Below are 12,887 nucleotides of genomic sequence, written 5' to 3' on the forward strand. Positions count from 1 at the left end.
GCTTCGCGGGGGACACCGGAGGCCGGTTTGTGGCCTTGATCTGGGGCGTCTTCGGACCGCTCTTCCCCGGCCGGTTCCGAGGCACAGCGGGCCGGGGGAGCTTTGGGGCGTCGCGTTCTCGTCCCCCACCCTCTTTCCCGCCCCGGGCCTGGCCGCGCTTTGAGCGCGCAGGGGTGACTTCTCCGGTGGGTGTCTGGAAAGGGAGGGGAAAGGCTCGGGGGCAGGGGATTCCTTGGGCGGGACCGCCGCGGCTCCTCCCTCTCGCCCTGGCCCCTCCCTCTCCCAAAGCTCCGCGGGCCTACTCCAAGTTCGCCCCCAAGTTTGCTAGCGGCCGCGTGGGGGCGGGGGCCGCGCGGAGGGGCGGCGGCGGGGCCGGAGGGTGGGGTCTGGCGCGCGGGGCGGGCGCTGCCGCCTGGCCGGCCGCGGCTGGCCCGGGATCAGGGAGCCGATGTGGAATTTCCTGCCCGGCCCGGCGCCCCTCCTGCCGCCCCCCGCCCGGCCGCGCACTCCGCTTCCGGCCGCTCTCGCTGCGGCCGCACCCGCGCCCGCCCCGCGCCTGCCCCGCGCCTCATGGAGGGCGCAGGGCCCCGGGGGGCCGGGCCGGCGCGGCGCCGGGATGCCGGGAAGCTGCCGTCGCCGCTGCTGCCGCCGCCGCTGCTGCTGCTGCTGCTCTGGCTGCTGCCCGGCTCCGCGGCACCCCAGGAGCTAAACCCGCGCGGCCGCAACGTGTGCCGCGCGCCCGGGTAGGAGCCCAGCCTGGCTGGGAGAAGGGGCCGAGGGGGACGTTAGGAACCGAGGGAAGGGGGCGTCCGGGACTTTCCTAAGTTAAACGCTCTAGTCCTTTCCGCCGCCCTCGCCGATTCGTCTCCAGGCCGAGCCTGGGCGCCGGGCCACGATGGTGCATCCGAGGATACCCCAGACGCGAAGTCAGCCGAGGAGAGAACGGAGTGCAGTGGGCACCCCGAGGTGACATACCGTGTCTGAGATTTCAGACCTAGAAAAAGGAACGCTTGGGCTGGGTTGCGAAGGCGTAGGGAGAAGTCGGGGAAGGGCATTCCAAGCTGATGGAAGGGTATTTGCAAAGGCCCCGGGCACGAGTGTGGTTCCAGCCCGGAGGGAGGGTGAGGGTCGAGTGGAGATGGAGTAGCGCTCCTGAGAGGTGGGAGCTGGCAAATCTTGAGGCTGGCGCGACTCGGAAGGACGAATTTGTGTCTTAGAGATAGGCGCGGGTGGGAAGAGGGTGGTGATAGAGGTGGGCACTGAGGAGCCTGCGCTCAGAGTGGACCAGAAGCAGGATTCGAGAAGACAATGACGTGCACCGGGGTCCGATAGATATGGAACACCCGAGTGGGGATACTGGGTGCTCGGAGGGGCCGCGCAGACATGGGACTCCACGAGGTGCCGGCTGGGGAAGCCAGCGTGGGACAGGCAGTGGGCAGGCTGGGTCGGAGAGCGGCGGGCCGAAGACCTTGCGCGGAGGGAAAAGAGCGGAAGACAGGACGCTAGGAGTGAGCGCAGGGGTCCGAGGACTTGGTCGGCCGGTCAGAGGCCACAGCGAGGTCAAGGGCATCTCCACCCAGGGCCGAGGAGCTGGCGTATGGGGGTGCCTTGGCTCAAGCCCGGGCGGTGGGGGCGGGCGGGGCGCCGGGCGGGCGGGAAGCTGGAGAGGCGGCCACAAGGCCCCAGGTTGCGTCGCGTCGGGGCGTCCTGAGCCGCAGGGCCCTGGGAGGCCGCGTCCGGGGGCTTGGCGGTCGCCGCAGACAAGGGGCTGTGAGGGGCCGCGCGGGGTTTCCGAGCTCGGATCCCGAGGCGCGCAGACCCCTCCCCACTGCGAGCCCCGCCTCCGGGGCGGGGGCCGGCCTGGCCCGCCATCTGCTTCACATCGACGCCGCCGCCGCCTCCCGGGCCTCCCCGGCCCCAGGAATGCAGTGGCAGTGACGGGCGGGGCCGTGCCTGGAGAGGGGGAGGGCGCGATTGCTGCGGGCCCTGTCTCTCCGCCTCAGCCCTCCTTCCCCGATGGGGCTCCGTGCTGGGGGATCCGGTGGCAACAGGCTCGAGCTGTCGGGAGCCTGAAACTTTCGCTCTCGCGTCCCGTTGCCCGGGCACCTCCGCACGAGGTGGCCTGTTTCAGCAACCCAGACACCGCCTCTGGGGTTCCGATCCTGGTGTCACTTCTCCCCACCCGTGCGGACCAGGACAAATCGCTTAACCTCTTTGGGCCTGTCTCTGCCTCTGTCAAATGGGGTTGTTGCTGTGGCACCCCACTCATGGAGTGGAGAGCTGGTTTATGGGAAGGACAGCCACCTCTGGCCACCACCCACCCAGGGTCCAGGCCATCTCCAGGGGTTCCTTTCCCCAATGGCAGGAGAACCGAAGAGGGGAACATACACTTAGCCGGTGAAATCCCATGCACCTACTATGTATGCCAGGCCTGTGGTTGGTGCAGCGATAACAGCAGCTGAGACAAATACTGCTGTCCCCACAGTGGAAGAGACTTACAGCAAGTCATCTGACATTTCCTGAGTGCTGTGGAGGAGGGGTTCAGTTGGGGAATGCTGTATCCTTTAGAGTGATCTGAGGAGACCCACTGAGGGGTGGTGAGTGGGCAGAAATCTGAAGGAGGAAAGGTGGAGCCTTTTGGTGTCTGGGGGCAAGGCTCTAAGTGCCAAGGGCTTCTGGAAGCCCAGAAAAGAGCCATGGGGCCCAGGCAGAGCCTGAGAGAGGGATGGTGGAGGAGAGGCCAAAGAATGAGAGCGGGCCTGCCCACTGCTCTGAGGGCCATGGGAACCCATGCACAGGGGAGGGGTGGGATCTGAACAGGCTTGGCTGCCAGGTGGCAGATGAACTTGGCTCAGGAAGGTAAAAGGAGGAACCAGGTAGGAAGTCAGGAGAAAACCAGGCAGAATGAGGGTGGCTCTCACAAGGCTGGGGCAGAGTAGTCCGAGAAGTGGTTCGTCCATCCTAGATCCAGTTCGGAAGGTAGGGCACGTGTTTCTCCATGAATCAGGTGTGTGCTGTCTCAGTCACTGCAGAGCTGAGGCCTCTGGGGTTTCAGGCTCCCAGCCTGGAAGGATGGCATTCCCTGAGATGCGGAAGGAAGGCTACGGGTGGGGGAGGCTAGGCATTCAGGCTGAGGAGGTGGGCCCCACTGGGGGGCTCCGAGCATTTTCAGCACCTCATTTAGATGGGCCCTGGGGAGCTTCCTGATGGAGTGGCAAGAGGAGAGGAGAAGACAGAGCCAAGGAGGGGGACAGAAACCAGAGGAGGGGTGTCCAGGGGCAGGGGTGAAGGAGGAGAACAGGGAAGTATGGGATCCCAAGTGGTATGGTAGACCAGGGAGCCTCTGGGCTGGATTGGAGAGAGAATGGGGACTTTGGCACAGTGAGCAGTTCTCCCAGGCTGCTTTGCTGCATTGGCATGGGCAGGTTCAAGGTCACACGGTTTGAATCAGGGCAGTTGTGTTCACAATGACAATAATCTCTAGAAGGGACAGCCCGAAGCAAGGCATGCTTGCTAAGGGGCCTGGCCCAGCCTGTGGTTTGGCTCCCCTGGGTCTTGCTAACTTAGAGCTAACTTAGAGCTCAAGTGTGGGAACTGTCCCCTGGGCCAGGCCATTTTTCTCATCTACTTCTGTAAGCTCTTAAGAGGGTGGGCTTGCCACCCCAGCCTGGTCCCCTCTGCCAGCCCTCCCAGAGGAAAGGCAGCCGTCCCACAGTCTCATCCTCATGTTCTTATTGAACCCACGTGCGTTCCGTCCTGCCCAGGGTAGAGGGTGTTTGCTCTGCTGGGTGGGGCCTAGGTGCCAGCCATGCTGGCAGGGAGGTGGGACCAGGGAACCTGCATAGCATGGGCTGGAGAGCAGGGTACAACCCTGGGCTGAGCTCTTAGTTCATGCCAAACACTTGACATCTTGGCTTTCTTAATCCTCCCTCCAAACCCATGGACCCCATTCTACAAATAAGGAGTCTGAAAGTCAGAGAGGTTAAGTTCTGGGCCCAAAGTCACACAGGAATCAAATCCAACTTTGTGTGACCCTAAAAGCAGACGCCCAATCACAGAGCCATGTGGCCAGGGCAGAAAGTGGTCAGTGCTTCTAGGACCATCCCAGCTGGCCATCTGGCGAGACTGCCTACAGGAGGGACAGCAGCAGAGGCTCTCCACGCAGAGACCTGGGTTCGGAACAGGCAGAAAGGGCAGGAGGGTGATAGGCTGGCAGATCTGGCTCTACCCCCAGATGGGCATCCACGAGTCCGGTGGCTGGAATCAACGATGGCGGCCAAGCCTGCTTTGTGTTTTCGCGCCTGGGTTCCTGTTTGATTTGTAGAAAAGAAGATGGGTCCACCCCTTGCAGTACGGGATATCATGGGTCCTGTTCCCTAGGTGCCTCATCTTTGGCCTGAAGGAGAATCAAACTGGGGGCGGGGACTCATCCAGGGTGTGGTGATGCTCTCTCCTGGGGGATGGGGGGGCGGGTGGGCGGCATTTTGAGGGGCATGATATGGGCACCTGCAGTCTTTCCCTTCCCAGTCAGTTCCACCCACCAGGGTCTCAGGCCTCTTTCTAACATCCTTCCAACACCACATTCAGGTGTTCAGATCAGACCCTTCTGAAGGAACACATTCCTTTTCCTCTGAACCATGAATGGCTGCTATGTGCCTTTAGGATCTGGGCAAAGTTCTAGGTCTGACGGGACCCATGAATCTGCAGCCTGAGTGTCTGTCTCTTCCTTCTCAGGCTCCTTTGCTCCCCAAATCTGGGCACACTCCATCTCAAACCACCTGCCCCCCCGGCCCCGCGCACAATCTCCAGTGGTAGGCGTCACTCTGGCAGGGCCTGCAGACTTTTGTGCCCAGAATCTGGGCTCAAATACTACCCTGAAATGCAACAGTCATAAGTTATTTACCTCCTGCAGAGGTAACACCACGTACCTTGTAAGACCAAATAAAATTAAAACAAGATTTTTCAAACACATAAGTAAGTGTTCTAATCTCCTCCCTCCATCCTGAGTCTTGCCCTGGTGCGCTGGACCCTTCACGTTTTGCTTTCCTTGCTGTCGTGAAGGTCTCCTGGGTGTGCCCTGCCCCTCCACTGAGTGGACACCTCTATAAGAGGTTGCCCATCATGCCAACTGTGTACCCAGATGTGCCCTCTGGCTCTACCTGTCCCTGCTGTCAGGTCATGTCACATCTAGATCCTGACACCCATCTGGCGGGGGCCCCCCCCACCACCGATGTCACCTTTAAGCAGCTCCTGGAGACTCAAGGATCTCTCACCAGCCCCTTCTGGGACACCTGGGCTCTTTCCTCAGGCCTAGTTGGGGAGGGGTGGTGTCACAGAGGAGTTTGGTGGAATGGGGAGGGGAGGGAAGATCCCTCCTAGAGGGGACTGGGAAGTTCTTGGAGGTTAGATCCCTCAGTGGTGTGCCTCTGCTGCTTCCCAGTGTCTGCTCCGCAGGGCTGGAGTCTGTCTTACTTGCTGGGAGTCTCCTGAACTTCCATCAGTGCCTGGTGTGGCAGGGCCTCCATAACCACCTCCTGTGGGGGGTTGGGGGAGGGGTTGCCGGGGAGTCCTAGCGGGGACAGGGGCTTGGAGCTAGGGCTCAGGAGTCCTTTCTCTGCCTGCAGCTCCCAGGAGCCTGCGTGCTGCGCTGGCTGGAGGCAGCAGGGCGACGAGTGTGGGGTCGGTGAGTGGGGCACCCTGGGGACCTGGGCAGCAGGCAGGGACACGGAGAGGAGGGAAAAGTGTGGGGATAGGGCACGCGGCAGCTCAGGCCCCTCTTGCCCGCAGCGGTGTGCGAGGGCAACTCCACGTGCTCGGAGAACGAAGTGTGCGTGCGCCCGGGCGAGTGCCGCTGCCGCCATGGCTATTTTGGTGCCAACTGCGACACGAGTGAGCAGAGGACCCGGGTGGGGGCTGGGCAGTGGGGCGGGGCCTTTGAATGGGGCGGGATCTGACCCGGAGACGAGATCCAGCAAGGGGGTGGGGCCCCAAAAGGAGGAGAGCAGGACTGGGGAAAGGTTCTGACGGGATCCCCGCTCCCTCGCCAGTACCCTGGCCTGACACCCCTCTCTGCCCGCCCCTGCAGAGTGCCCGCGCCAGTTCTGGGGCCCCGACTGCAAAGAGCTGTGTATCTGCCACCCGCATGGGCAGTGCGAGGACGTGACAGGCCAGTGTACGTGTCACGCGCGGCGCTGGGGCGCACGCTGCGAGCATGCGTGCCAGTGCCAGCATGGCGTGTGCCACCCGCGGAGCGGCGCGTGTCGCTGTGAGCCCGGCTGGTGGGGCGCGCAGTGCGCCAGCGCGTGCTACTGCAGCGCCACGTCGCGCTGTGACCCACAGACGGGCGCGTGCCTGTGCCACGCAGGCTGGTGGGGCCGCAGCTGCAACAATCAGTGCGCCTGCAACACGTCGCCATGCGAGCAACAGAGCGGCCGCTGCCAGTGCCGCGAGCGCACGTTTGGCGCGCGCTGCGAGCGCTACTGCCAGTGCTTTCGTGGCCGCTGCCACCCTGTGGACGGCACGTGCGCCTGCGAGCCGGGCTACCGGGGCAAGTACTGCCGGGAGCCGTGCCCAGCCGGCTTCTACGGCCTGGGCTGCCGCCGCCGGTAAGCGCGGGCCCCCGACCTGGGAAGACGGGAGGGCGGGGGAGGCGCCGAAGGGGGTGCGGGGCGGGTGAGGCTGCTCTGGGCCCCGCCTAGCCTTCCGCCCCTTCCCCAGATGCGGCCAGTGCAAAGGCCAGCAGCCTTGCACGGTGGCCGAGGGCCGCTGCCTGACTTGTGAGCCTGGCTGGAACGGCACCAAGTGCGACCAGCCGTGCGCCACCGGCTTCTATGGCGAGGGCTGCAGCCACCGCTGCCCGCCCTGCCGCGACGGGCATGCCTGCAACCACGTCACTGGCAAATGCACTCGCTGCAACGCGGGCTGGATCGGCGACCGGTGAGCAAGCCGCCCGTGCCTGAATGTGTCCCAGGCATGCAGCTCCTCTCCCCCGAAAGCCCCGCCAATCCCCGAATGCTCTCCGCGGAGGGCACTACGGGCTTTGGGTTCGTTTGCCCCCATTTCCGCTGATTCCCCCTCCTCCGCGTTTCCGAGGTGCGAGACCAAGTGCAGCAATGGCACTTACGGCGAGGACTGTGCATTTGTGTGCGCCGACTGCGGCAGCGGCCACTGCGACTTCCAGTCGGGGCGTTGCCTGTGCAGCCCCGGCGTCCACGGGCCCCAGTGAGTGCCAGAGACCCCTTTGGGGGTTAGGAGTTAGTACACGTCCCAGGGATCCAGCCAGACCCCCAGGTGCTGCTAATGGTGGCCGACTGGTTGAGACCCAGGCTTGCCCTTCAGCCCAGGTCCTCTTACCGCAGCTAGGGAGAGCCGTCAGGCTCTTTTGGGGCAGTTTCTTGCCGTGGTGTGGAGCCGGCTCGCATGGTGGGATCTGGCAACCAGTTCAGCCTTTGGTCAGTGGGCTTCGGAGGACCGCAGGGTTGAGGTGCAGAAAGTGCAGAGACCTCCACTTACAGTCATGAGTGGTTTGGCAGCCCCTCTTCTCACCCACCCAAGAGTCAGCCCCAGAAATGGACGCTGAGGCCACGTGACCCCAGGCCCTGTCCCCCAGATCCCATTCTGCTGGTTGTGCTGTTGCACATTCTTTTCCAAAACACTGATCATCCAGTGTATGCCGGGCGGTGGTGGCGGGCATCAAACCCTAGAGAACCCTAGAGAATAGAGGTGGAGAGCTCCGCTCTGGGACCGGGGCTGCCTGGCGGCAGGTGCGAGGGCGAGGAGCATCACGGAGGGCTGCTGTGGCCCTCCCTGACCCCGTGCCCCCATAGCTGTAACCTGACATGCCCGCCTGGGCTTCACGGCGTGGACTGCGCTCAGGCCTGCAGTTGCCACGAGGACTCGTGCGACCCAGTCACTGGTGCCTGCCGCTTGGGTGAGTCGTGGGGGGCATCCCGTTGAGGGGAATGCCAGGGGTGCCGGCAACCGCGCTGACCCCGGTGCCGTCCCACAGAGACCAACCAGCGCAAGGGCGTGATGGGAGCCGGTGCGTTGCTTGCTCTGCTCCTCGGCCTGCTGCTCTCGCTGCTCGGCTGCTGCTGCGCCTGCCGCGGCAAGGACCCGGCGCGCCGGTGAGGCCAGAAGCGGTCGGGCTCTCCTGAGTTCGGGCCACACCCTGTACGTGGCGCCGCGCGCCCTCCTCCAGGACCCGCCCTACCCCGCCCGGGAGTGTGGCACTGCCTAACTTTAGCCCAGGCCCCGCCCTTCCTGAGTGAGGGCTCCCGCGGAGGTCCCACAGTCCCATCCGGGCCCCGCCCCCTTACTCAGTCCCCGCCCCTGCAGGGAGCTCACGCTCGGGAGGAAGAAGGCGCCGCAGCGACTGTGTGGTCGCTTTAGCCGCATCAGCATGAAGCTGCCACGGATCCCGCTCCGGAGGCAGAAGCTGCCCAAGGTCGTAGGTAAGGATATCGGCACGGGGTCTCTGGGGGAGCACCTCCCGATGCAGGACATACGGGGCCTTGGGTGCTGATGTGGGTGGGCTGGGGAGGGACAGAGGGGCTTCTGATGCCGGCGAGCTAGGGGAGGAAGGCGGGAGTCCTAGGTGTAGAGGCAGGTGTGGGGAGAAGGTTTGGGCCCTGTTTCCGTGAGTGGGAGTGATTGCATCTGGAGTGTGTAGACATCCTGGTGGGCAAAGCCCCTTCGATCTGTAGGATTGCACTGTAAATCCTGGTGGGTAGCTGCAGGTGAACGCGGGCTGGGGGTGGGGGACGGCGGCGGCGGCGGCGGCGGTGGTAGGTGGGACCTGTGCATGGAAACCCTGCTACAAGGAGCACCCCCCCACCCCCGCCGCCTGGATCCCCTGCGGTGCTTTCTGGATGGTGGGCAGGCTGGTTCCTTGGCTCCTGCACCCTGGTCAGGACTCCAGATGGGAGGGAGGTGCTTCTCTCCCTCTTTCTGCACTGATCCACACCGGGAGTGGACTCTCCCTCTTCATCTTGTTTCCGATGATGAAGGGGAGGGGGAGTCTCATCTCCTGGGAGGTAAAAATGGAACCAGCTGGGGAGCCTGGGTGGCTCAGTTAAGCGTCTGCTTTCCACTCAGGTCATGATCCTGGGGTCCTGGGATCATTGGCTCTGCTCAACAAGGAGCCTGCTTCTCCCTTCCCTCTGCCTGCTGCTCTCCCTGCTTGTGCTCTCTCTCTGTTGGGAAAAAAAAAAAGAAAAGAAAAGAAAAAGAAAAAAGAAGATGGAGACAGCTGAGAAAACTCCTTGGCCCACTCAGCAGAGTGGGATCTATGGACAAAAGTGTGGGGGCTGGACCCCACATCCCAACCATAAAAGGGGGCAGGCCAGCCAGCCTCTGAGATTCCTCCATTGTGGGGGTCTACGTTCATGGAGGCTAGGCCTGAGGGTTCAGCCTGCTGAGATAGGCTGAGCCAAAGGGGAGCCTTGCCACTGCACATTTGGGCTGAAAAAGTGCTTTGAGGTTCCCTGGGTCCTACAGGGCAGGGTCTGAACATGGCTCAGAGGCCCTGATGGTCTGTCCCAGCCAGGGGTTCTCTCTGGCCCTCTATTTCCAACACTTCAGCCCATCCTTGTTCAGTTGCCTAGCTGCACACACTAGCCTGGCACCATTGACTACATTGTTCCCCCTTCTCTCTTTTTACCAGCCCACCTCTACCCATTCTCCCATCCTGGTGTAATGTTGCTCTGCCTGTTGAATTGCCTGTTCCACCCCCCAGTCTTAGGGTAGGGCTGGTCTTAGTTATTCCAGCATTTGTTGCAGGGCTAGTGAGGGTGCAGGCTGGGGCAGGGTGGGGACCCCTGGCAGCTGTGCCTCCCTCCTTTCCCAGTGGCCCATCACGACCTGGATAATACACTCAACTGTAGCTTCCTGGAGCCACCGTCGGGGCTGGAGCAGCCCTCGCCATCATGGTCCTCCCGGGCCTCCTTCTCCTCCTTTGACACCACTGATGAGGGCCCGGTGTACTGCGTACCCCATGAGGGTGAGTACGGCTCTCCTTGGGCCTCCCTCCAGGCAAGTGAAATGTTCCAGTTGAAAAGATCTCCGTGCTCTGAGGGACAGGCAGCATGGGGATGAAGGATGTGGCGATGCTTATAACTGGGGGTTGGACACAGAGCTGAGACTACTGAGTGGGGTTCTGTGCTGCTCAGAGCTGGACTGGGGTAGGGTCTGGGGAGGTGGGTGGGCTCTCCTGTCTCTAGCCACAGCCCAGAGTCACTTCTTGGGGAGGCCATCCCTAGAGGAGTTTCTGGGCCTGGGTGGGAGATGGCAAAGGTGATAGGAGCTGATGGCCTATGGGATATGGGGCACACCTTTGCCTGAAGTTTTGGCCCACAGTCATCTGGAAGGAGCCTGACTGGCTGGTTTTCTGGCCGTGGCTTCTCTTCTCCTCTGGCTATCCCCCTGGGTGACCTTGGGCAGGTGACTAAACTCTCTGAGCCTTAAAAGCCCTTATCTCTTAATGAAGAATAATGAATCCCATTGGAGGTGTTCCAGGGTCATATTTGATGATGCGGCCCCCAGGTTGGGGATGTGGTGGGGGAGGGGTACGAGGCCAGGCCAAGGTTGTGGCTTCAGCCCCAGGAATGTTCCCCCTTACTCCCTAGCACCAGGCAGCACACCCTAGGGGATCGGAACTAAGTTTGTGGTTGGTATGATTTCTGAAAGCGTGTATAGATGCCAGGGCGAACGAGCATCAGCTGGGGTGGGGAAGAGGAGGAGGAAGGTGAGGGTTTTGCCTTAAGGCTGGACTTTGAGCTCCCTGTGGAGGCCGTGACCGCCAGCTCTTCTTCCTTTGTCAGAGACCGCAACCGAGAGCCGGGACGCGGAGGCCCCCACGGGCCCTACCGAGGCGCTGGCGTCATCCCCCGCGCCGGTGACCACACCGACGTCCGCAGAGGAGGCGACTCCCCTCCCCGCGTCCTCTGACAGCGAGCGGTCAGCGTCGAGCGTGGAAGGGCCTGGCGGGGCGCTGTATGCGCGGGTGGCTCGGCGCGAGGCCCGGCCGGCCCGGGCCCGGGGCGAGGCCGGGGGCCTGTCGCTTTCGCCGTCTCCCGAGCGCAGGAAGCCGCCTCCACCCGACCCTGCCACCAAGCCCAAGGTGTCCTGGATCCACGGCAAGCACGGCGCCGCTGCCGCTGCCCGTGCGCCCTCACCGCCACTCCCGGGACCCGAGGCCGCGCCCAGTCCCAGCAAGAGGAAACGGACGCCCAGCGACACATCGGCGCGACCGGAGGAGCCCGGCAGCCCCAGGGCCCGCGACCCCACGCCACGGCCCCCGGGGCTGGCGGAGGAGGGGCCAGCTCTCGCCTCCCCGTCGCCGCCTAGGGCTCGGGCGCGGGGTCGCGGCCCTGGCCTCTCGGAGCCCACGGACGCTGGCGGTCCCCCGCGCAGCGCTCCCGAGGCCGCCTCCATGCTCGCCGCGGAACTGCGCGACAAGACTCGCAGCCTGGGCCGCGCCGAAGGGGCTCCCGGCGCGCAGGGCCCGCGAGAGAAGCCGGCGCCGCCACAGAAAGCCAAGCGCTCGGTGCTGCCCGCCTCGCCGGCCCGCGCGTCCCCTGCGCCCGAGGCCGCGGGGCCCGAGAAGGTGGCGGCCGGAGCGCCCGCGCCCGACACCCCCCGGAAAAAGACCCCCATCCAGAAGCCGCCGCGTAAGAAGAGCCGGGAAGCGGCGGGCGAGTTGGGCAGGGCGGGCGCGCCCACCCTGTAGCAGGCGGTGGCCCCGGCCGCGCCCGCAGGTCCCCCAGGCTTAGCAGCGCTGCTTGCCACCCCGCGTTCCGCGCCTGCCCGACGAGCCCCGCGGTGACCCGGCCACGGCGGCCTCCCGGGACCTCGCCTGAAGCAGCCTGGCGGGAGGCTGCGTCTTATTGGCTCAGGCTCCAGCGGCGGCTCTTCAATTGGCGGGAAGACCCCATTCCATTCGTTGAGGCCTGACAGGCGCTTAGCAAGCGACTCCCTCCCCATTGGCCGAGAGCTCCGACCACCCAGGGTCTCGAAGGCCGAGAGACCACCGAGAGACCAGTAAGAACTGGCCCAGAGTGCACTTGTGCTGGGGTACCTCCTCATTGGTTGAGGCCAGAAGCACTTCTGCCTCGGCTGCCTCTCATTGGCCAGGGCCTGGCGCCTGTGGCTAGAGGCCTCTTTTCTTGACGGTAGCGGAAGGCTACTTGCACTGGCCAGGCCCCAGGGCATCTGGTTGACTGGAGCCTGGGGAGGAGGGCTGGTCTCTGCTCCTTAGGGGGCTCAGCATCCCCTGGGCCCGGCCTGTCCCCCCCCCACTTTTCCTCCCTGCGCCCCCAACCCCAGCCTCCCTAGCCCTGGCCCCTCAGCTGTCGAGCTGGTTTTGATGGCCTCCCACCACCCCACATGCCGCGGGAATCCGAGGGGCGACTCCAGTGGTCTGAGGAGATGTATTTATAGGCCCCCGGTAGGGCTGCTCCCACCCCATCCGGGTGCCCCAGGATGGGCTCCTCCCGGCAGGGGCTTGGCCAAAGCTTTCTTATTAAAGTGCCTTTTTTTTTTTTTTTTTTTTTTTTTTTTTTTCCTCCTGTGCTTTGCTTGCTTCCTATCTGCCCTTTCGCGGGCAAGGAAGGATCTTCCCTCCAAGAATTCCTGTCACTTTTTCCAGTGGGTGCTCACACACCAGAGTCCTCTACCTAAGCAGAGCCTGGAAGCCCAGGTGTGGGGCTCTTGGGACCACACTGGAAGCGGGTTGTGTCCATCGGCCCATCATTTATTTATCAACTTTACTGGGCACCCACCCCTCCCATTTTCCACAGGTGGCCCAGGATGAAGGATGGGCCAGAACAGACAGGGTGGAGTCCCTTGGCTACAGGGAGCTTGTGCCTGGGGCTGCTTCTGACCTGTGC

General features: G+C 63.7%; 1 protein-coding gene across 2 annotated transcripts; it reads left to right on the forward strand.

Moving 5' to 3' along the window:
* The first annotated feature begins 570 nt into the window (after positions 1–570).
* LOC111142562 (scavenger receptor class F member 2) lies at positions 571–12,389 on the forward strand. 2 transcript variants are annotated; one of them, XM_022495832.1, is made up of 11 exons: positions 571–743; positions 5,625–5,683; positions 5,788–5,889; positions 6,086–6,605; positions 6,718–6,936; positions 7,093–7,221; positions 7,827–7,930; positions 8,009–8,126; positions 8,323–8,453; positions 9,848–10,000; positions 10,821–12,389. In XM_022495832.1, exons 1-11 carry the CDS (start codon positions 571–573, stop codon positions 11,726–11,728), a joined length of 2,616 nt encoding a protein of 871 aa, XP_022351540.1. In that variant the 3' UTR covers positions 11,729–12,389. The 2 variants fall into 2 exon arrangements, with proteins under 2 accessions (XP_022351540.1, XP_022351539.1); XM_022495831.1 differs by having other exon boundaries at positions 8,338–8,453.
* The last annotated feature ends 498 nt before the right edge of the window (positions 12,390–12,887 follow it).

This window comes from Enhydra lutris, unplaced genomic scaffold (assembly GCF_002288905.1).
Source record: "Enhydra lutris kenyoni isolate GAN:26980312 unplaced genomic scaffold, ASM228890v2 scaffoldscaffold8, whole genome shotgun sequence".
NCBI lineage: Eukaryota > Metazoa > Chordata > Mammalia > Carnivora > Mustelidae > Enhydra > Enhydra lutris.

Coding starts and splice junctions, on each gene's coding strand:
- LOC111142562 (XM_022495832.1), top strand. CDS start 571: ATGGAGGGCGCAGGGCCCCGGGGGGCCGGGCCGGCGCGGCGCCGGGAT. Junction 5,890..6,085: donor TGGTGCCAACTGCGACACGA/GTGAGCAGAGGA, acceptor CCGCCCCTGCAG/AGTGCCCGCGCCAGTTCTGG. Junction 6,606..6,717: donor GGCCTGGGCTGCCGCCGCCG/GTAAGCGCGGGC, acceptor CCCCTTCCCCAG/ATGCGGCCAGTGCAAAGGCC.